Here is a 24,467-nt window from a genome sequence, read left to right as displayed (position 1 = left end):
TGATCAGTCAGTGCCGTACATTTGTTGAGCAGCCAGCTCATGACCACTGCCAGCCCCTTGTGAGCAGGGGGGCTGAACGGACCCCTAGAAGACATGGACGCTCCTCAAAAAACCCCTCTTAAAAAACGCTGATAGACTACTTTCACATTGCCTCCTTACTTGCTGGGCTTACTTGCGGATGCTCTTCACATGATATGCTACTCGTGCTACGCTTACTTAAAAGCCTGAACAGCACCTGTACTTTTTGGCTGATTTCTTTGTTTCTCTCTCCTCCCCCAGACATCCTCTGCTCCTGTTGGGGCTCCCGCTCCTGTTGTGCTCCCCTATGACGTTTGTCTATTCTTCAATCGAGAACTAACTGCGTAATGAGCTCATTTTACTTCTGAAAGAGACATGTTTGTTTGAAGTGTTTGAATAAAGTGCCTGTCTCTACAATCACCTGTGTTTTTGTGCAATTCTGTGACCCAAGCATGACATCTTGCAGCACTGCATCCTCACTGTCCCTGGGGTTGAGCCGCAGCACTAGACTAGCCTGCCAGCATCAGCACTTACCTCTGTGTGTTTAAGTGCAGCCAGTTCAAGCACAGTTGGCTCGGTGATTTACTGAATTGCATCCATTGTGTCAGTTGCACCTTGTACATATTGTTCCCCAAATTTTTAAATAGTTTTTACAGTTCATTAGCAATGTGTAAAATGATTAGTGTTGCAGTAATTGTGATACTCTTTGCATGAAAAAAAGTGTTCCATTAAAATTTCACATTTTTACTTTGTGAATTGTGACATTTACTTAAATTGCAGCAAAAAAAGTATTTAGCGTCCAGGGATACATTAACCCCCAAGTATGTGGCAGTTAAAGAGTTAAAGCCCCAAGATGCCGCCGAAAGGACCTGCACCTTCTAAGGCTTCTGGCAATGAAAACGCACGTGCATGAATTACAGTACATATAGCAGTAACATCAGTATTTTACATTCTAGCACTGCGGGAGACGTAGCAGTACAGTATAGAGGTTTACTTTTACATTCTTTATTTTTATGTAATGTATTAAGCTGAGTTTGAAATTAAATTAAAGTGTTTTGGGGGCATATTTAGGGTTTAAATGATAAAAACAGGCATTTTTTTTTTTAACCACACCCAAAATTCACGGGTGCTCTAGGAACGTAACCCCCGCAAATTTTGGGGATGTACTGTATTTGAAATATTAAAATGTGTGCTTCTGTTTAAATGGTTTTAAAGTCTAAATCAGGGATCGGCCGCAATGACTGCAGGTTTTCATTATAACACTTTCTTAATTAGTTACCTGGTTTTGCTGCAAATTAACTTCTATTGAATTCACTTTAATTGACTTGCTCTTGAATACTCAGACCCCTTAATTGTTTCTTTTTCCTTAATTAGTAGCCAAACAATAATGAGATACAAAATGAGCCAAAACATAACCAGCAAACTGTGCCCATCATACAATATCTGGAAATAAAAAGGGTGACGGTCTCAGGAATGTTGATCTGCTCAGATCCCGAAACACTTGTCAATAATGTAGAAATGGCATTGTGCAATAGCAGACATTGAATTAAAGAACAGGTTTAATTAAAAATAAGATTCGGCTTCTATTTAAGCAACTGGTTGGAGTTTGAGGCCCTGACTTAGTTGGTCTTCACGTTTCATTTCTGTTTAAGGGAAGAAACAAAGCAATTCAGAGGAATGTTGAAGAAGTTCTGGGGAAAAAAATCTTACAAAAACAACTTAGTTAATTAGCAGCAGATCACTAATTAAGAAAAGGGCTAGAATGAAAACCTGCAGCCACTGTGGCCCTTTAGGACTGGAGTTTGAGACCCCTGGTCTAAATATTCTCAATTGCAATTGAAAATTTTTTTTTTAACATTCTGGAAGTGACTTTTATAGGGATAGGACCACTGGTAAGGAATCAAATATCAAAAACATCATATTATTGATCAGTAACCTGAAAATAACACGACAACACTCCACATGACTGTATTACTGATCCCCCCTTTTTCTTTTTTGTTTTTGAAATTTTGTGAAATGTAGTAACTTTGACCCCTCATCACCCATTAAGAGGTGAGCCCCTGTGGTCGGTTGAGGTGGCATGCATAGCTTCAGGACCTTCTGATCATTTGTCCTGAAGACAGCTATTGGTTTATGCTTTATCATAAGGGTGTCATTTCCTAAACACAATATGGTGAAAAAAGGCATAAAATGAGGGCTTTTCGGGTGAAGAGGAGCAAAAATAAGGGGGAACCTATGCATAACTAGACATCAAGATGAGTCGAACAGTATACTTGTAGCTGTGAGTCAGGAGGAGCTGGACAAAGTAAAAGCATTCAAAATACTCATGCAAGCAGTTATTTTGTTTTTTAAATTTGTAATTAATTTCAATCACTATGTAGAGATGTGTGTTCACTTTAACATTAAAGAGTCTGTTGATCAGTGCCAAAAAAGCCAAATGAAATCCCCTGCTACTCAATGTTGTTTAATAATAAAATGTGAAAACAAGTGTGCATAGTAGGCTGAATGTTTTACTTTCATGATTCAGTTAGATATGCAAGTACCAACAACAGGCAAAAATTACAACACAGATAAACAATACAATGCCATGCATGAAATATAACATAAAACAATATTAATAAGAAATACTTGGGCATTTGTCAGTATGTTTTACTGCTGAGTCCCTAAACCTCATGAGTGGTCTAGTGGTCCTGATCTTTAATAATACTGTTTACCATTAAGTGGTGGGCACGTCAGAATGACATGCAAGTACAGAAGGCAGGTTACCTTGATAGCAGTTTTTCTACCTTTCCTTCTAGTTTGCACAAGTAGTGTAGATGTGGGGGGCACTTTAGAATTGGGTCTTGATATGAGCTAACAATTAAAATCAATTTACAGGGGTCTGTAGGCTACCACTACTTACCGGGCCATTTCCTTGGTCTCCTGCCTGGCTGACTCCAGCTCCAACACTCTTTTTAGAAGTGCAATACCATTCTCTTTTATGAGCAGGGGACAGTACTTGTCAGCTAATAAAAAATAATTTAAAGAACGTTAGGATCTTCCATGTGAGTCTTTTTTCTATAAGCTCTTGTAAAGCACTTTCAGCTCTTAAGTTTTGTATCAAACTGTGCTATAGAAATAAATGGTTTTGTTTTTGTTTCATTAGATTTAGTCTCCTTAACCTCCTCAACTTTAACTTTTATCCCCAGAAAAAACACTGAAATTTTTTTCAACAAGAAAAAAAGCCATTTACGTGTAACAGAAACATGTAAATACCAAAACATCAACACAAATACAGTAGGAAAAGTATGTCGAGTGTCCACAAGTGCACTGATGCAGATTTACAAGTCCATTATGTGATATGTTTGGTCACCAACGCACAATCCCACATTACAATCAGGACAGTAGAAATGTGTTTCTTTGCATACAATTCTTTTTATATCCTTTTTTTCTGTTAATTGCGCATGAGAAGGTAGAATGTCAGTGACTGATCTGCACGATCGACACAACTCCTTGTGTATTTATAGGCTATCACAGCTCAAGGCTTAGTGATTTCCACATTTCATCAGGTATGAACATTGACAGTTGCTGCATTGTGAAAAGTGTTGAGGAGGCTAACATATTTCTTGTCCTTCCACTTGATCACAAGCATTTTGCCCTTTTCCCATGTAGATGTTGCACCTCACTGCAGAATGACTGACTAAGCTGACAGGCATATCACGGAGGTTCAGTCATACAGTGCTGTATGCATGTTTCCCGATCCGTGACAACAACTGATGACCAGTCCACATTATCGTCACTATCACTTGATTCAACTAATAGTTCAGTTCCAGTTTGTTCTAAAACTGACTTTACAGCTTCTCTTTTACAAGCCATGGTGTGTTTTGATTGAAGGCTCTGCAGTATTCATTAATATGGATGAGAGTGTCAGCTCAAGTTGGACTGCAGGGAGACAAAGTCAGAGGGGCAAGATTGCATTGGTTTGGACATGTGCAGAGAAGAGATGCTGAGTATATTGGGAGAAGGATGTTAAGGATAGAGCTGATAGGCAAGAGGAAAAGAGGAAGGCCTAAGGCGAAGGTATATGGATGTGGTGAGAGAGGACATGCAGGTGATGGGTGTAACAGAACAAGATGCAGAGGACAGGACGATATGGAAGAAGATGATCCGCTGTGGCGACACCTAGCCGAAAGAAGAAGACCACCATAGAGTGGGAAAATGTATTGAAATATTCAGGATTTTTTTTTTTTGAAGCATGATGCCATTTTATCCACTAGATGGCCACAGAATACTGTCCTGAGAGTTATTTTGGCAAACACTGTACAAGCCTAACCAGAAAGACACCCGGGATTAACCGACTTAATGTAGAATTCTGAGCCAGAGAGATACTCGGGGTTAACACTAAGGAGGTTGATTTGAAAATGCATCTGGAAAAGCAACAAATTCATAAAGTATTCTGTGCCAATGTTAGAAAGTGTCTGTATTCTAAAGGCCTAACTAGTATGCCATCAAATGAAGGACTGTCCTCTTTACTGAGAGAAGCAATGAGAAATACACGACTTGTGGCCCAAAGTTAAACAAGCCATTCAGGACAACACCCTCTTTGGACACCTTTGGTTTTTTTTTAATCTTCAGTTTCCATGTCTTTACAGAAAATAGCTAGGGTGCTTTTTATATTAGGATTTTATATTCAGACTTCAGTATCTTCTTATATAATATACTACCGTGGCTGTCCGCTTGTCTGTCCAAGATTTTAAATCACCTGTAGCTGTACCTGTACCCGTTTGACCTGAAATTTGGTACACATATATTACGTGACCTCTACTGTCCACTTTCAGGGTGATGATTTTTATTCCTCTTTTTATTTTTATTTTATTGTAGAATCAACTCTCGGCAGCAGGGTGGCCGTGCATTCTCATTCCCTACCACCTTCGCCGTCACTTCCCCTACCTCTTCACATCTTAAATCATTCTTGAGGCAGATTGAACGCTTAAGTTTCAACTTACGTGAAAAAATTAAGAAAATTGCACCACAAAAACCGACTTAATCAGTTTTAACGTGAAAAGATGCCGACGTAACGAGAAAAGAAGTGAGCCACTAGGGTGGAGAAAAGAAGAGCTGCTCAGGAAGCAGCAATCGCATCAACCTCTGAGCAAACGAATGCTAAACGTACAGAGAAAGAGTCTGAAAATTATGAATGCTCAAAATAAGTGTATTCACTGCATGTTATCATTCAGTCCACTATTACTGATCTATTTAAATTTTCTTCTGTTGCGGTTTGTCTAATTTTATTAAATAACTAGCTGTACCCGGCCACGCGTTGCTGTGGCTCAGTCTAGTTAAATGGAAAAGAAAGAAAAGAGAAAGCGCACGTTTCTAATATGTTTAATTTCACAATGCTTGTGGGTATACAATAGTTTTTGTTGTTCCATTGTCTGTGTAGATATAGAGATTGTCTGGTTTGCCGACTCTAGAACACGCAACATATAATTGTTAATGTGAAAAGCAATCCGTGTCTAGATCTAAACCGCACAATTGTAAAGATTGGCCCTGAGCTTTGCTGATGGTGATCATAAACGCCAATCGAATTCAGAATTGCAATCTCTTAAATTGAAATGGCATATCCGTTGGAATCATAGGAATGCGAGGAATGAGGACATATATTTACCTTTGAAAGGCCGTGTCAAGATTGTTGCTTCTACGACGTTGCTCATTCATTTTTTTACTGCAAGCCGCGTGCCGTTGCAAAGCTTTGGCTGGTTGATATTGCGCAACATGATAATTGGGACGCCGATTTTCAATTGCAGTACGTGCGGTGGCATCCCTGGCACATCAAGTGAATTCAAAAATTCTGTTGGATAATTAACCGCTTCATCTGCTTTCACAACAGTGTCGAAGGACTTGTATGTGAGTGCCTCGCTTTGAATGTTGGACTGAATAATATTGTTAAGTTCGTAGATATCTTTGTTCTTGGCCAGCAAGAATAGCTCGTTCACTCAACCAATCGCGATTCTTATAATTGGTTTGAATATTGGGAAATACTTTTTCAACCAATTCTTCTTTTGACATCACTAAATTGCAGAAGTTATGAGGCAATGAAATTGAGGTCAGATCAACCGGCACCTTTCCATTCCCAATTTCCAGCAAATGATGTGAGAATATCTCAGCTGATCGATCGTTTTGCAGCTGGACATGCATTTTTGTAGTTAATTTGAACGTCTTTACGTGTCGCCACAAAGTAGAGTATTTCAGGCAAGCATTTACTTTGTCAGCTGGTGTCGATCGAGGAATTACAGGTAATGTTTGCCTGAAATCTCCTGCAAGCAATATTAATGCGTTCACAAATGGTGTGATGTTTCCACGCAAATCTTGCAATGATCGATCAAGAGCCTCGAGCGCAAAATATTTAGTATACCGTGTGTTGCTTTTACGTCCAATAGATGGAGCTGTCTTTCAAAAAAGCATGTTTTTACCTGTCACAGGTGAGACATCTATATAATATAGGTATATAAAAACACGAGCATATTCAAATGCAACGTTGTGTCAAAATTTCAAAGCAATTTTGAACAAACGAACATTTACATTTTTAAATTTCAAAGCAATTGGTGAAGAACTTTCGGAGATTTAAGATTTTGAACAAACGAACATTTACATTTTTATTTATATATAATAAGCTCGTCGCATTCAACTCGAGAAGACTCCCGGCTTTAACTGCTGCCAAAGGGACTTCAACAAAGTACTGAGTAAAGACAGGTTCGGAATACTTGTGCCAATGTGCATTTTCAGATTTTTTTTTTAAAGAATTTGCAAAAATTCTGTTTTTGCTTTATTATTCTGGATACAGGGTGTTGTATGATTTTAGCAAAAAAACAACTGCTTAATGAATTTAGTAAATTTCTCATCCATATTTAAGATAGAGGAGGCAAAATCTTGGTCACAATGTAATTTGTGCTGCATTATAAAATACACAAGCCCACCTCAACCCGTTAGTGTTGTTCGATACTTACGGTAGACAGAGATTAGGTTATAAAGAGCCCAGGTAGCCCAGTGCTGACTGACAGGTGCAATGTCTTGAGGAAGGAGGCGGAGGATTGGTTCAAAAGACCTTTGAGAAGAATGGAAAAAAATAATTACAGTGTGTCCATCTGAACAACGGACAATAATGTGACAGTGGGAATAGTCCTCTTAAACCTCTAAAATACAGAAGTTTTAGCTTGAGTGTAGTTTTGCATTAGCTTTTCTCATGTGTAAATGCTGTTTAAACCAAGTAGTGGGCCACAGGGTGAACCACATTTAATGTTTTGATGTGGCTGCCTCTTGTTTAACTGTCCAGGAACTCTGAAACAATCCATATGTGTATTTGATTTTATCCAGCATACCACAAGACTCAACAATGCCTACAATCAAAGAATCTATTTTTTGAACTATATAGAGTGTCACGAGTGTGGCAAAGAGTTAATTTTTTTATCCATTTAGATATTAGAATTTGCTATCTTCACTACCTTATTATTTACATCAAGCATTTTTGAAGCAAGGCAAATGCCGACACTCCCAGCATGCCTTTGTCTAGATCAATAGTTCCCAAAGTGGTCTTTCTAGGGGTCGATAGTTTCAATAAAAAAATATGGGGGTCGACGACAGCAAAAATAAACCCCCTTACTACTGCTATTTGTTTATTACTTCAAAATATTTATGATTCCTATAGGTACCTAATTAAGAAGTAAAATCATTCAAAAAAACACTTTTTTGATAAAAACACATTACATACCAAACTTGCAAATGAAAAGGTAAAATGTGTCATTAAAAGAGTCACACGTAAGAATACATGAAAATACATGTAGCACAAACATGTCTGCGCATTGTCTTATCGAACGTATCAAAGCAAATACGGACATGAAAAACCGTTGCATGTCCACACTGTGGGACGAGACGATGGATATTCAATATTAGCAGAATCTATCAGTCTTGTACAGTCATGCTTTCATAAAACACTATAAATTGGTTTGTTTGATGTGACATGTACTTATTTGTGATTTGAACTTTGAATACAGTAATCCCTCCTCGATTGCAGGGGTTGCGTTCCAGAACTTGCTCGCGGTGGGACGAGACGACGGATATTCGATATTAGCAGAATCTATCAGTTTTGTACAGTCATGCTTTCATAAAACACTATAAATTGGTTTGTTTGATGTGACATGTACTTATTTGTGATTTGAACTTTGAATACAGTAATCCCTCCTCGATTGCGGGGGTTGCGATAGGTGAAAATCCGCGAAGTAGAAACCATATGTTTGTATGGTTATTTTTATATATTTTAAGCCCTTAGAAACTCTCCCACACTGTTTATAAATATTCTCCGCACAGTTATACAGTAAACCCTTGTTTATCGCGGTTAATCTGCTCCAGACAGATAAATGAATTTCTACGAAGTAGGATTCTTTATTTATAAATCTTTATTTATAAATATTTTCGTTAGAGCATAGAAAACCTGTTTACGACTTTCTAAATACGTTTTTTAACATTATTAGAGCCCTCTAGAGATGAAATAACACCCTTTAGTCAAAAGTTTAAACTGTGCTCCATGACAAGACAGAGATGACAGTTCTTTCTCACAATTAAAAGAATGCAAACATATCTTCCTCTTCAAAGGAGTGCGCGTCAGGAGCAGAGAATGTCAGAGAGAGAGAGAAAAGTAAACAAAAATCTAAAGGGGTGTTGGGCTTTTAAGTAAACGAAGCACCGGCGATAAAGCTGCCGCAATGAAGGGATCAATGTGAAGGTAGTCTTTTCAGCATTTTTTAGAGGAGCATCCATATCTTCTAAGCAAACAGCCACTGTGCAAACAACCCCTCTGCTCACACCCCCTCCTCAGGAGCAGAGAATGTCAGAGAGAGTGAGAGAGACAGAGAAAAGCAAACAATCAAAAATCAATACGGGCTGTTAGAGCTTTGAAATGTGTGAAGCACCGCGCAGGAAGCATATCGTATATCATTGAGGAGTTTTATTTAATATGTAAAACGTGCTGTGATTGGGTAGCTTCTCAGCCATCCGCCAATAGCGTCCCTTGTATGAAATCAACTGGGCAAACAAACTGAGGAAGTGTGTACCATAGATTAAAAGACCCATTGTCTGCAGAAATCCGCGAACCAGCGAAAAATTCATGATATATATTTAGACATGCTTACATTTAAAATCTGCAATGGAGTGAAGCCGCGAAAGTCGAAGCGCGATATAGCAAGGGATCACTGTATAATTATTTATTGAGGAGCAGTACTACGAAAAAGAAAATCAGAGGACAAAGTTTATTTATTCGAGTTTGAACAAAAATCTACAGTAAGTACTGTACATACTTTATTGTTTTTTTTTATCACGGGGCTGTCGAAATTGTTTGTTAATAAAAGTTTACTTATTTTGAATTTACATATTTATTTCATTAATGTCAAAAATGTAAAATAAAAAAAACTCTGCTCGTATTTTTTGCTTTCATTTTCGTTAATGCAGGTTTCGATATGAAATGTTGCACAAGATAATGCCATATTCCGTAGTCCTTATATCTTTTTTAATCATTAATTACAAATGATTCAAATGAAGATTTTGATATCTAGTGAAATATTTAATATCGAGTACTGTACAAATTTATTAATTTGAGTAAATAAAGTAAATGACTAGGGAATTGATGGTTTTAAAAGTTTTTGGTAAAGGGGTCTGCGGTCTCTAGACTCTTGGTCTAGAGATCAATGTTGCAATAATTAGCAGTTTTCACCCTTAAGTATCACAGATGGGTAAACTCTCTTCTGGTTATCCTTACCTCAGTACCCCACAGCTTTCCCCACAATGGACACAGAGCAGAAACTTGATTCAAACAATCAAAAGTGATAAAGGACCACATGTTTTATACACCATGACAGCACGTAATATTTGTATGCTGCACTTCAGAATTGATAAAATACATAAGGTTTACACACTGCCTCAAGACTCGTGCTGTGTCTTTTTAGCTGGAACAACTTTGGTATCACATTAACACTGAAAATAGCTTTAAAAAAGGCAAATGCTGACCTCAAAGTTAATTTGTGAGAATCTGTGCTGATGGGAAACGCTCAATGGAACAGAACTACAAAACGGCACCTGCTCCTAGCAGAACTGCAGTGTCATTAAATGAGATTTTCTTCTGACTAACAATATGCACCCTAAGTTTAAATGCTTTATTATCCACATATTTCATGGTAGGAACTTAACTCACATACAACAAATATGAACACATTTTTGAAAGCAATATAAAGATTAATGGTAAGTAAACATAGATCAAATAAAGTTATTTTTTATAAGATTACAGCAAATTTAATTCATTTATTTTATCGGGGTCAAGCTAAAGTTAGAAAATGGGATTTGTTAGAAAATGGAATGAACCTTCACAAAGCTGATCATGTCACTCATTTCTCAGTGTCATCTCCACCCTTCTTCTCAATGTACTTGTGCCACCTGCCTGAATGCGCCAGGATGCTAGCAGAATAAAAGCTTTTGTTTTGTCCTCACAGCCACCACTCATGCACTGCTTTCTTCATGTCGTCATCTGTCTTAAATTGATGATCACCCAGATGTTTTGTTTTTTTTTTTTTATCAGTCCAAAAAGGTGGAAATCACACGGTGCCAAATCTGGCGAATAAGGAGGTTGTGGCAATACCTCCAACTTCAGTTTCTCCAGATAAGCTCTGGTGTTCTTAGCAGTGTGTGGGCAGCAAAAGGACCCCTTAAGACAGCAGTCCCCACCGTTTAGATCAAACACCAGGCTTCACATTCATCTCCAGCAAGTCACAGTAACTTGCACTAGAGACTGTGGTACCCCTTGGCAATAACTCGAGTACACAAGTGTTGGCTGCCAGGACAAGACCAAACCTTTTATTCTGCTGGCAGCCAGGTACTTCCAGGCAGGCAGTGCAAGTGCACTGAGATGGGTGGAGACGACATTGAGAAACGACATCATCAGCTTTGCTAAGGTTTGTTCCCTTTTCTAACAAATCCCCTTTTCTAACTTTAGCTTGACTCCCCCTCATATATTACAATATACTGACATCTGTCAAAAAGGAGTGGGCTAAAGAACGAAAAGACAGGTTAGCTGAAACTGTTAGCATCCTTCTATATAAAAGTGGTCGGGATTGTCCTTCCGTCCCGTGAGTGCTACGCAGGCGCGGAGTTTCACACACGCCCCGTCCATTTTGCAGTGCACGATGGGATTTGTAGTTTCGTTTTTCTAGGTAAAAGACGATTTTCTACTCCAGACTGTGCGACTAGTACGGAGTTTCACACACGTCCCGTCCATTTTGCAATGCACGATGGGATTTGTAGTTTTGTTTATACAGGTAAAAGATGATTTTCTACTCTAGACTGTGCGATATCTTCTTCTTCTTTCTTACTATATAAAAGCGGTCGGGATTGTCCTTCCGTTCCGTGAGTGGAAAGCGTAGCGGTATTTCGCTTTTCACAGACTTACTACTTGCAGCTTGTGGTACGAAGCGACATGATGTGAGCAGAGTTCTGGTGCTCCCATCGTTCCCTTGCTTTTGTGCGCGATGCGCTGGAAAAATAGACAAAATGATGTCTCTGGAAATAATTAATGTTGATGGAGTACAAATGCCTCACCGCGTAGTAAATATCAGGGGGGTTCAAAAGGGCGACCTCAATATAGAAAAAAAATTTTAATTTCATCACAAAAATAACAGAAACTACAAGTATTAAAGTAATACCGCTCAAATGCAATATAACCAAATTAATGAGTCAAATTGATCTACATATTGAATTGCCTTAAGAAGTGGTCAACTTAAAAGTCGTCGCCTTAAAAGGCGGGTGAGCTTAGTACTGGCATAAGAAAGGTAACAAACTTATCTGTGGTAATTATAAAGGAATTCCTCCACAAAAATGTGATGGGCCTTATCCAGTTTTTATACTTTCGCTGTTTAATGCTTTTTAACAATACTTCTTAAATTGTAAAAATCACTTTTGGTGGAAGATGTTTACCTCGAGGAGTCACTTTTGAGTTTCGTGAAAAAGGGCCCACTTGCTGTATTGATATGACAACTGACTGTTATGCAAATGCACTGTGCAAATGATTCTAGAATGATTAATGGAATTCTAACAGGCCGGAGAGGCTTTTAAAAGTAAATGATAACAAACACATAATCTTATCAGTAATAAAATGCACATTCATGCTTGTTTTAAGAAATGTCTTTATCTGATTGATTGATTCCATCATACATGACTAACAGAACTACAAAGTAGAGCGGGTATCCTCAATAATGTTGTAAGTCCGCCAAAGGATAAAAGAAAATTAAACAAGAGTAATTTGCTGCTGTACAGAATATTGAAACATTTTTTCATAGGCTTCTTTTGGCTGATCTTATTAAAAAGTATAAATCTTCAGCATAAAAAAAAACAAAAAAGAACAAATGCATCCTTTCAGTTTGCTCTATCTGCAGACACAAAAAGGACTTTTTATTTAGCATTTAACTTAACTGCCCTAATTAAATGGACTGAAATTCCCCCTTTGTTTATAATCAACTTGTTAACTATATATTTGAATAAGTGTTGAGCAGTGAAATTGGTCCAAATCGGACATAGTGTAATGTTTTATTTAATTGCTAACAATCCAATGGTCAGAGTCCACTACCAAGTATCCGTGGTAAACAGATTATGAAAGTGCTTGTTTAGGATTTCAGTTACCCAACCCTCTTAGTTTCATTGTTTATTGTGAGTGTACACAGTACAGTAAAATTCTTACTCACAAGTCTCCCACAGACAAGTAACAGTAACAAAATGCAATGAATATAAACACATACACTAACTATAACATCCACCATGTGCATGTCTGTTTATTCTGTGTGTTCCTACAGTTGCTATGTCTCTGTCGTATGCAACTAGGTATGGGATTCGTTTGTGAAGTGCCAACTTTTGGAATGAATAATGCTAAACATTTCATTACTACATGCAATACAAAATACATTATAATAGACAGTACACTACAAACATTAAACGCTGAGGTCTACACTGATTATTTTGATTTCAGCCCGTCTTAGCTGGGTAGCACAGCTAGTCACATGTTAAATGCAATAACAGAACATTCACCAGCTACCCAGTTGTCAGTGGCTGTTCTGTTGAGTGGCCTTGAGATCATAAATATCCCTGAATGTAGCGGTGTGAGTGTTAATGACCTATTAATATTATCCTCACTTAATCAAATATGCTGAACCAATGCTAACCTTCTGGGAATTTAGACATCTTGCAGTGATCATTTCATGTTAAATCTCTGCACTCTGGGTGGGTAATGGAGTACACGCCTGACCTGATCTGAATAAGGTGTAATGTGTTGTGCCTTCCTGATATTTATTTTACCAATTGTGATACTTAAAATCTTTAAATATAAAAGGGATGATAGTCCTAAACAGCATCTAGAAAATCACATACAAGAAGCTATGAGAGCAGCATATCAGAGCAGACTTTGTAATGAGTGTGCAAGTACACAGTGGACAGAATACACGACAGGCACTTTGTTCACGTGCTTGAGTAATAATATAAAATAGTTTACATGTGAAGGTGCCCAGATTTATAGAACACAACATAAAAGTTCATTTGCGTTGCCCAATAGCAAAAAAAAAAAAAATCTCAGTACATTTTGATAATGTTACATTACAAAGAGAGGTTGAGACCATGCGCGGATTACAGACTCGTTGCCGCATCCACCTCACAGTAAACCACCCCGACTGAGATCCGAGTGCAGCTGTGCAATGGGTGACACCTCAGGACCACACTGAACAGTGTGACTTTTTTTTTTTTATATAGTGGCTGCCACCAACCCCCAAGTTTTCCAAACAAGTTGGAAAAGTGTAAAAAAAAATCTAAAGGAAAGATCATGTTGACGATGATGGCATGACCACGTTTAAGTATTATTCAGATCCAAAGATTTGCTTATATTTGGCACAATAGCATCCTGTTTTATTAAAATCTTAAGTGTCTTCTTTATGTAAAGAAGCTGCAGTAATTTATTCAACACTCCTCAGTCTTTTCTTTTCGCAGTGAACACTTCCAAGTATTCAGGGAGAACGTGCTCATAAAAGTACAATATCGTCCTCCGTTCATCTCACTCAGTGCTGCCTACCTGTAGTTGATGTTTCTTCTGGAGTTGACATCCCAGCTCTGAATAGCAGCCCACATCCGGTCCATAACCTGATCCCTCAAGGGGTCCGCCATGGCCCAAACATCTGGTCCATCAAACATGATGTGCGACAGGACTCCACAGGCATTGTATGACACCTCTATTCCATCTGCCTTACTATCTAGCAGGTTGCTGTCACAAAACAGGCATACAATACAACATTAAGTCAATTACAGTGACAATGCATGATCTACAGGTATATATATATATATATATATATATATATATATATATATATATATATATATATATATATATATATATATATATATATATATATATCTCAAAATGTCTTGCTGAAAAATTGTGAAGGAGCTATTTATTGATTTGTGCAACTTAAGTCTGATTGAGCAAAGTGCAGCTTTTAATATTAAATATCCCTGAAATAGTGTTTGTCTACCCAGATGTGAAATACCAGCACTGTTTGGCTGACTGTACCTATAGACTCCTGATGCAAAACACAACACAACTGAAAAATAAAAAGCATGCTGGAGCAGTGAATGGTATTGCTGTCTCAAAGATTCAGGGCCCTGGGCTTGAATCCCATTCCAATCACAGTCTGTGTGTAGCTACCACCCACATCTGCATGGGTTTCAAGGTTTCATTCCAGGTACTCAGGTTACCCTTCCAGAACCCCAAAGACATCTGTTGAGGTTAAATTATAATTTCAAATTAGTTCTGTGTGTGTGTACCCTGCTTTCAACAGATGCACGGCAAAGGGTCTTTTCCTGCCTAGTGTTTGATACCAGGTAGTGGAGATGTGGGAGAAAACTCCGAGGACAAGGAGAAAAATCCACAAAGACAGAGGGAGAACATGCAAATTCCACACACAATGTCTGGTCCAGGACTGTAGAGCCCTGATGCTACAGACCCAAACACCACATCCTGTACAGCTGACATGTATCTTTATTAATATGGCTGCTCATTTATTAAAAGTTAATTATTAATACAAAATAATGAAATGGATTCAGATGACAGATGTGTAGATAAAGTAAATAAGACATGTTGTGTTGTTATATTTGTACATAATTTCATGAATATCAAAACAAATTCTGCCTTTCTCCTGTTTTGAAATGTGTGCTTTCTAAATCCATCTCTCCTGTAAACAGGTCCTGCTGCATGAATGCACAGGGTTAGAATCCTTTACAAGTCTAATCTTTCGAGAAGTTAGTTTAAAATTTAACTGCCCTAAACTCCTAAAATGAAGGTTTTTGCTTATGAACAAAACAATGTTTTCAGTCTGCCCTTAGCCTTAAAAGAAGGCTGGCCCTGAATATTCATTAATGACCCAGTAGCTCAGGGATGAATGACTTCACTCCCACTGTTCACACAGACCACGGACACTGCTCTTTATGAGGGTTAAGATATAAGCCAGATTTCATACCCAAAATATTCTCAGTTTGTCACACCCTGTAGAGAGGACCTGCCCTGGTTCTTACCTGAAAACAGTAATGAAATGAGGTGTCAGAAGCTGGGGTCTCAGATTTTTGACTTCTGCTACATTACCCAGGAGCCCCAGCATGTTCCGATGAAGCTCTTGCTTGTCTGGAAACTCCTAGAAAAAAATTAAAAAACAAATCTCTCTCTCTTTCTAAATATAAAATCCAATGTTTGTCTGTCTGTCTGCTTTTCACAAGAGAACTATTTAGATTGTGTTTTTTTTTCTGTAATTTGTTTGAACATGCTGGGTGAGTAAGAGACTTCTCTCATCGTGCTAAGTATCATAGTTTGCTTGCGGTACCAATTTATTTGCACAAATCTGAGAGACAGGCTGTGTGCCGAGGGGATGGGGAAGCGGGGCACTCCTCACGCGCCAGCCTTGGGGCGTATCTTACCTCCACTTAGCTAGTGAACAAGAGAACTACTTGACACCTTTAGATCGTGCTTATTTCTAGAATTTGCATGAACATTCCAATTGATTTTGGGACTTCTCTCATCGCGCTAGTAATCATAGTTCGCTTGCAGGTGTGAAATATTTGTGCTAATCCAAGTCAGACACTGTGGGCATAGGGAAGGGGGAAAGCGTGACGTCAGGAGTGGGGAGCCGGGCAGAGCCCTCTTCACTGTCATGTTTCACTACTACGCAGGCGGAGCCGCAGGGGGACGGCTAGTTAATAATATATTGAACAATTATTATAAAAGAAAAGTTGAATAAATAGGACTCTGCAGCTGCATCAATAAAGGGCAAAGTACCACTTCCAGTTAGCGGAGATAGGAACAAAACATAAATTTCTATCAACTTTTGGGCAAATACTTGTATGCAAAATTTGGTAGACCTAAGTGAAAGCATACTCAAGATAATGTGTTTACATACACACACACAATTCCAAACATAGTACTTTCGGACTCAGGGAGGTCTAAAACACTGAGGTTAATCAAAATCTCAAAATGGGATTTTTGGAGGATTCCAATACTTAACCTCCTATACTTCATATACGGGAAAGACAAGGACGTCTAAAACATTGAGATTCATCCAAATCTCGACATCGAATTTTTGGACGATTCCAATACTTTCCCTATATTTCGTTTACGAGAAAGTAAAAATATCCAAAGCAAATGTTCACTATCATGTAAGTTATAACAGTAGACCAAGAACTGTCAGCTGAAGCTCAACAGGCCATCAGAGTGTGGCAGTCCAAAAAGCCAATGGAGAAAACAAATTTTCCCCCGAGTATACCTGAAACACTATCTCCTCTGTCATTGAATGAATCAAGAGCTCTGTAAAAGGTTTCACTATACAAGAACTATTTGCAGACAGATTAATGATACCTACTATAAATAACCTACTTTGTTTTCTTTTTTTTATTAGAAAGGAGCCTTTAACATTCATTTTGGTAGAACAAAAGCTTTAAAGATGAAGAACTCACCTTTAGACATTCTAAGAACAGCTTCATACCAGAATGGTTGAGAAACATTTCACAGTTATCAGGAGTTTCATCTGTGATGTTCCAGAGAGCGCTCCAGGAGAACTCCATTACTTGGTCGCACTGCGAATAAAAGTGTACAATAAAAGACCAACGGCAAGAGAACCTGCTGCATCACCTCAGTTTTAGCTTTGCTATCAGGCCGCTACTGTAATCCTCCCACCCCAGCGACTTACCGTTTTCTCCACTAGTTTCTTCTGAATTAATTTCAACATTGTCTGAAGAAAGCAAAAGAAAAAAAAAAAACTGAGCCTGGTCTCCATGAAAACAGAGTCTCCTAATGCAAAGCTGACACATTCTTTATGGCTGTTTTATTCAAACGGACTTGCATACAACATCCCAACACAAAGACAGAGAAAAACAGACGAGATTTTCTCATCGCTTGTATGAGCTAAACATCAGTCCTCACCCTTATCCCTCAGAGTATAAGCAAGTCTGACTAACCGTTACGAAACCCATCTTGCCAACGGCTTCTTTGTGGTCATTATCCACCTGGCAGACTAAAGCATTACAAAGGTGCACGGCAATGCGCTGGATGGACTCGTCCTGCCGAGACTGATTCAAAATATTAAGCAGGAGCTCATTCACCCGCCGATACTGGAACTCAAGCTCTTCTGGGATGTTGAAGTTGCACAAAGTGAGGCAGCAATTCCTCTGCACCTGTATATCATGAGACATTATAAGTCTGAAAAAAAGATGAAGTGTAAAATATTTGACTGTCTAATCTGCACTGCAGTTCCCCTTACCGTGACCTCCTGGTATGATTCCATGCCATTAAGCACCACCTGGATGACCTGTCGGCGCAGCTTGACACTTTGCTCTGTGCGATACTCTGTGTTGGTTAGATAAAACAGTGCAGCACTACCCGTTACCTGAATGCTCTTATCATATTTATGGCACTTTAGTGCAGAGATGACGAGCTGTGGGAGAAGGAAAAGAAGGAGCTGATCAGTTAGTGATAGTTTCACAGCGTCTTCATCATTGGAATTTCAAGAGCAATCTTACTACCAATTAATTAGTGTGTTAGTAAAGCTATTGTAATGGCCAAGCCACAATCCTCAAAGACAACAGGAAACTCGGAGTTGAAGGACATGAATAAACTGTAGGAATGAGTAATAAAAAAAATAGAAAAAGTATAAGCAGACAATATGAAAGGCACTACTATAGATAGATAGATAGATAATGTGAAAGGCACTATATCACTCTATATATAAAATCCAACATCTGTCTGCTTTTCAAGAGACAACTACTTAACGGATTTAGATTGGGTTTTGTTCTATAATTTGCTTGACCCTAAGGGGTATGTGAAAACTAACAGATTCCTAATATAAGGAATTGTATAAGGTGAAATAAAGAACGAAAAGATGGGCATGATGTGAAGAGATGCAGTGAATTCAGAAAGTATTTAGATCCCAAATCCAGGTGTGTGAAGCTTGTCATGTCAGGCCCAGTAGGACTCCAGGCCATAATCACCACCAAAGGGAGTCAAGGATCTGAATACTTGTGTCAATGGCATATTTCAGGTTTTGACTTTTAGTAAGTTTGCAAACATGTCTAAAAACCTGTTTTCACTTTACCATTCTGGGATAGTAAGTGTTGATTGATAAGAGAGAAAAGAATTTAAATGATTTTAGTACAAGGCTGTAATATAGCAAAATGGGTAAAAAGTGAAGTGGTCTGAATACTTTCCAGATCCACTTTAATATACAGTCTGATTGCTGAACCCCAGTAACAACTCCTAGGACATCGATGTGGAAGAAGGCAAAGGTTAAATGTCTCCTGAATGACGAGTCATGGAGAGGATGAGCAGCATTAGTCATTAAGGCCTCTTATTTTATTACAATCTTTTTTTACCCACCATGGTCTCCAGTGAATTCAACATCAGTCATGTAATATGACTAACCTAACTGATTCATTTATTCAGGCACACGACCTTCCCTAACCTGGTACTACCACCCTAACAGCACAAGACGGACTATAATGGAGTAGCAGAACATTTTCAGCAGATTGTTACACACATTAATGGACCAGTCTCCTCTGAAAGAAGACACTGCAATTGTCCTTTTTTTGTATAACTGGCACAGCCACTCCAGTCTACTGCTTAGAAAGAAACATGTTCAATACCTGAAGAGCCCGGAGAAGTTGGCTACAGCGTTGTATTCGAGCGATATCAAACAAGTGGTTTATGGCTCGTGATGCCATTTCAGGCCGATATTCTGTGTACGCTTCAATTGCGTTCAGGATCTGATCTTCGTTTTTGGATCCAGTGACCTGCATGTCCAAAGAAAGCGTTGACATAATGATGCAATAGGAACTGTGGTCTACCGTTTCATCCCCAAAACCAGTAAATATCTCTAGATGGCCTTGTGCTTTTCCACACTTGCGCAGAATGACAATGGCCTCTAAGTCGTTAAGTATCTTAAAAAGGAAGCTGTTAGCCCACTTATATGAAGATTATTTGCTGATTCAAACAATATTTTTAACTCTTTGAACATTTTGATGAACATCTCAACAAACGATATGTAATTCAAACATGATCAACCAGTAACACTTTATTCAGCCTTTGCTAACAAACATACCTTATAGGCAGGGATGTGCGTCAAGTTACAGAGCGATGTATCAAAAAGACCGAGAAACTGCAAAGGCCTCTTCAGCTCCTGAAAGGGGCAGATGCTACTCTTTGAAGGCTCAATGCTGAAAGATTTCAACAAAAATGGCATCACTCAAAAAGCTGGGTCCTCATCAGTTTAGTGTAACTCATGCGGTTAAAAGGCAGCTAGCAAAATACCTGGGACGTCCTAGAGCCTCCTCAATCTGAGAGACGGCGCAGTTCTCTAGAAGCACGTGGCCTGAGATGTCCAGTGAGACGAGGTGGATCAAGTTGCGGACAAACACAGATAGCACCTTACGGGTCAGCTTGAACTTGTAGAAGCTTGACAGCCGGTCACGGGATATATCCAGGTGTCTGCAGGAATAATTTAGGAAATTAGCACTTTCAAAAATGCAAATGCTGTCTACAGGGGATGCAAAGCAAAACAGAAAAACCTCAAAAGTTTATCAACACAAGTTTAAAAGAAAAGAGGAAACACAACCTCATCCTACATCCTGTTTTGGGGCAGTTTATTGCAGGACCTCTCCTTTGTCAGCAGATACTTTTTATGATGTTAAGGGTAATAACAAAATGTATTCATTTAAAGTAGGAGTTATGTACCTGGGAAGGCTACATCTTAAAATCTCTCCTTACCTCAGAATACCTTAAGACTCTGACGCAATTAATATGGAATTCTGGCTGGATGAGGGTTCTTTCTGGGTGCAGTTGTTTCTTTCCACATCCCAGTGGAACCCTAAATTTGTCTTTATTAAGAGTTTGTGCGCATGAATGTGCTCTAGGGCAGTGGTCCCCCCTTAGTAAGTGATCACCCTTAGTAAGTCTGACACAATCGCTAGTGATGATATAGTGAGGTAATGACTCGATTGTGATCATCAAAGCGGGAGTGCTGGTGTTGTGTGTGGTGTCACATAAGTGTGAATAGGAGGGAGCTATATGGACCAAGTGAAGGTAATTCCACATCAGGCCAGGGGGTGGCAGGGTCCATTAAAACTTCTTCTGTTGTCTCTGCAGACCAAAAACAGGAAAACCTGTTTGAATCAACCCCTGAAGATGTCACTTCCGGTTCTGGCAACCAGAAGAGCGTCACTTCTGGTTCCGGTACCCAGAAACGCATCACTTCCAGTTACGACGACAGAAACCCATGACTTCCAGTTCCCCTACGTCACTTCCGGTTATGGCATTTAACACCACCATTTTTTCCACCGGTTTTCAGGCTTTATCAAAGACACTTACCGTATATACTCACGTATAAGTCGGGTCTTAAAACCTGAAAAATCGATCATAAAAATCAGACCCCGACTTATACCCCCGTTCAAAAATGCAACACTTAATTTTATTTTTTTACATTTTCTTGCCTCCTCCAATCTCACATCAGTTTCTCAGACACATCGAATTTTGTTGCAGCAGCACAGTTACCAATTTCTTTTGCCACTTCAATGTCTTTTAATTTAAAACCAGCTTCATATCTTCTTCTGATCGAATGCTCCATTGTAGATAAGGGATTCTCTTACCATAAAGGTGTATGAGGGTGTGAGATACAAAAAACACAAATCAGTGCAAACTTTGCTTCGGAATAGTTCAGGTAGTACCGTGTGATCACGTAGGCACAATAGAGAGAGAGAGAGGTTAGGAGTACACGCTGATACAGCACATTGCCGCACCCACATAGAAAAAAAAGGCAGTGTGTTCCGTGGTTACTCTCTTAGGTGGGCGTTAGCATATCATAATCTCTTGGACCAATAGCATGAGTTTTCTGCATTCAACTTATACGACCGACATTATAAAATACCAGAAATTATACTGTAGAATCAAGTCCCAACTTATCCGCAAGTATATACGCTACGTATTTTATGCAGAATTATGTGTGAAACCATTGCTTTTTAGAAAACTGAGTATTTTGGAAAAATATTCAGGCCTGGGACAAAAGGAAAAACAAAATAATTAGCCCTAATCACGTCATCATAACTCAACGTTTTCATTGGTAGACGGATTTTCCTCATTGGTCAGTGGAGTTGCTTGGTTTTTGTCTTGCAGTATGTAAAATACTGTGTACATACTGTCTTCTTCCATCGTGCTGTGGCAGGAATGAAGACATACTTGGCTATCACCACTATCTTGGCCATCACCACTACCTTATAACATCAGGAAAGACCCAGTAACTCAAAAAAACTCAATTTTTAACAAAATGGCAGTTACTAGGTTTTTCCATTGCACATGAGAAATGGTTAGCAGGCTCTCCACCCTCAACTATGTAAAACTGTTAACTCCTATGAATCATCCTCAACTGGAATTGAAAGAGATCTACTGTACATCAACATGATGTCATTTTTTTTATCTTATTGTACCCCTTAAGCTGCCATACCTGAGATGCACCAACTGAGCTATCGTCTGGATGTGTTCATCAGACAGGTCCATATTGTACAGGACCAAAGATGACAGTCGGTCCTTCCACTGAGTTAGGAATGTTACTCTGTACAACTGGATGCAGGAGAGGTCAAGAGACGTGAGCGATGTAAGGGGCTGCAGGAGCGTCTCTACATTCACCCCCTCAGTGAGCCTACCCAGATTGAGAATGCGAAGCCGGTTGAAGCCCTGGAAGGTGAAGTCCTTTACCAGCACCTGGCGTGTGGGGTTAACCAAGATATCATCACTTTCTGAGCCCCCTGGGTTCTCCTCTTCATAAAAGATGTTGCCGCAACCAAAAAGGCTAAGAGACACCAAGGTGTCATGGAAGCTACACAGCGTCTGCAGGCTCTTGGCAGTCAGCTTCTCACAGTTGGTCAAGTGAAGTTCAATTAAGTCCTAGTGGATATAAAAAAAAAAGCTTTTAAATTACTATATTTTTGTGAAATTAAATTACAAAACACAATTTTGAAAATCCCAGTAGAGATCTTTTCCCAGGCATCCACATGGCCATCCACTCCCACAAAATCTCTACACCAAGTTCTATCACCCGCTGCTTCCTCACCTGACCCCTGATGGCCTCCAGGTCCTGGTCCTGCACAGTGTCCTCCCGCAAGTGGACACGGGTCAGACGAGTATTCCTGGTGTCTGAGAAGAGTGGGAAGAAGGTCTCGTAGGGCTCAAAGTTGTTGTCTGTGTGAACGAGCTCCACATACCTGAACAAGAACAGAGAAGGCAGACAGAGAGACACAATAGAGCCTACCATTATTACCACAAATGCCAATTTTTTTCAAATATCCTTTACTCTACTAAAGGCACAAGTAAAAAATACCATTTATTAAAAACAGCTCACTATTTCCTGTTGTTTCTTAGGACCAAAAAAGGCAAGCTGGGAAAATGGCTGAAAAGATTTCATTCATTTTGGGAAAAAAATGAACAAATTAAGTTTTACTTTTAATTTCTTTAGATGTTTAAGAAGTAATTCTGTTTACTCTTTTATGGCTCGGCTGTCTTGGACTAAAAGAAGATTCCAGTCTTCTCCTGATAACTGAAGTCTTCAGCCCTGTAATGTGTCATCTTCTTTGTACATCTTCCAGTGCCATTATTTCGACACAGACTTTTCTACACCGGGGTCTCCACAAACTGTTATATTAAACACAGTCCCCCTCTGTGCCTTTACATCTTAACAGCCAAGACAGCATAGCCAATAAATCTCTGGACGACCACTCATTCACCTTTATGGTGTCTACATGGAGGAATTCCTTCCTTAGGTTTGTACATCAAGTTCCATTAGACCTAACATTCAAACTGCATCTGAAGACCACCTACTGTCTCTCATGCATTTATTTGTGTCAAAACTTAATCTTGTAAATCCACCATCCTGATACTCTGCTATGCTCTCTCAACTGTCTATTCAAAACATCATTCTTTACTCTTCACAGGTTTTTTTAAATGTCTCCATAGAGCATAGTTATTTATCTTGTATTTCATTTGTTACCTACCTTAGTGTCGTGTAATGTGACCTACTATGGAAGACTGGGGTCTTCCCCGACTGTTTTAAGACTGCTGTAGTTAAACCCCTACTCAAGAAAAATAATCTTGACCCCTCTGCTTTTGAAAATTTTATTTTTGTTTTTTCTGTCCTCCCTGGCCATCGGACCTTACTTTTATTATATGTTAATGAGTTTTATCTTATTTTTCTTATTTATTTATTTTGTCTTTTTTTTCTTTCTTCCTCATGTAAAGCACTTTGAGCTACATTATTTGTATGAAAATGTGCCATATAAATAAGTGTTGTTGTTATATAAAATCAAGACATACTGACTGACCTCAAAAACCCAAAACTTCATTTCATTTTCCATCATTTATCTGAGACAGGGTTGCGGGGGAAACAGCCTTAGCAATGAAGGCCAAACCTCCGTTTCTCCAGCCATACTTGTCACTGTGGGGTTCCCAGGCCATCTGAGAGATGTAATCCTCTCTGCAAGCACAGGGTCTTCCCCGGGGTCTTCTCCCAGCTGGTATGAGCCGGAGGTAGCAGAGTTAAAGATGTTCAGATTTGCATTGGGGGTGACAAGGATGGACAGGATTAGAAATGAAGAAATTAGAAGGTCAGCTCAGGTTGGACGGGTTGGGAGACAAAGTCAGAGAGGCGAGATTGTGTTGGTTTGGACATGTGCAGAGGAGAGATGTCGAGTATATTGGGAGAAGGGTACCAAGGATAGAGCTGCCAGGGAAGAGGAAAACAGGAAGGCCTAAGAGAAGGTTTTTGGATGTGGTGAGAGATGACATGCAGGTGCTGGGTGTAACAGAGCAAGATGACGAGGAC

General features: G+C 39.1%; 1 protein-coding gene across 1 annotated transcript in view; it reads right to left on the bottom strand.

The window, feature by feature from the left end:
• zer1 (zyg-11 related, cell cycle regulator) overlaps positions 1-24,467 on the bottom strand; it is a 35,036-nt gene that overhangs the window by 3,303 nt on the left and 7,266 nt on the right. Inside the window, exons 3-15 of the mRNA XM_039764313.1 lie at positions 22,704-22,854; positions 22,098-22,537; positions 19,913-20,089; positions 19,704-19,818; positions 19,249-19,395; positions 17,871-18,044; positions 17,569-17,784; positions 17,301-17,342; positions 17,068-17,187; positions 15,640-15,755; positions 14,144-14,332; positions 7,005-7,102; positions 2,921-3,023 (exon numbers count right to left, since the gene is read on the bottom strand). Coding sequence (XP_039620247.1) covers positions 2,921-3,023; positions 7,005-7,102; positions 14,144-14,332; positions 15,640-15,755; positions 17,068-17,187; positions 17,301-17,342; positions 17,569-17,784; positions 17,871-18,044; positions 19,249-19,395; positions 19,704-19,818; positions 19,913-20,089; positions 22,098-22,537; positions 22,704-22,854 — 2,088 coding nt within the window. The remainder of the gene's footprint in view (positions 1-2,920; positions 3,024-7,004; positions 7,103-14,143; positions 14,333-15,639; positions 15,756-17,067; positions 17,188-17,300; positions 17,343-17,568; positions 17,785-17,870; positions 18,045-19,248; positions 19,396-19,703; positions 19,819-19,912; positions 20,090-22,097; positions 22,538-22,703; positions 22,855-24,467) is intronic.

This window comes from Polypterus senegalus, chromosome 9, assembly GCF_016835505.1.
Source record: "Polypterus senegalus isolate Bchr_013 chromosome 9, ASM1683550v1, whole genome shotgun sequence".
Classification (NCBI taxonomy): domain Eukaryota; kingdom Metazoa; phylum Chordata; class Cladistia; order Polypteriformes; family Polypteridae; genus Polypterus; species Polypterus senegalus.
This window is presented reverse-complemented; position numbering and strand designations above follow the sequence as displayed.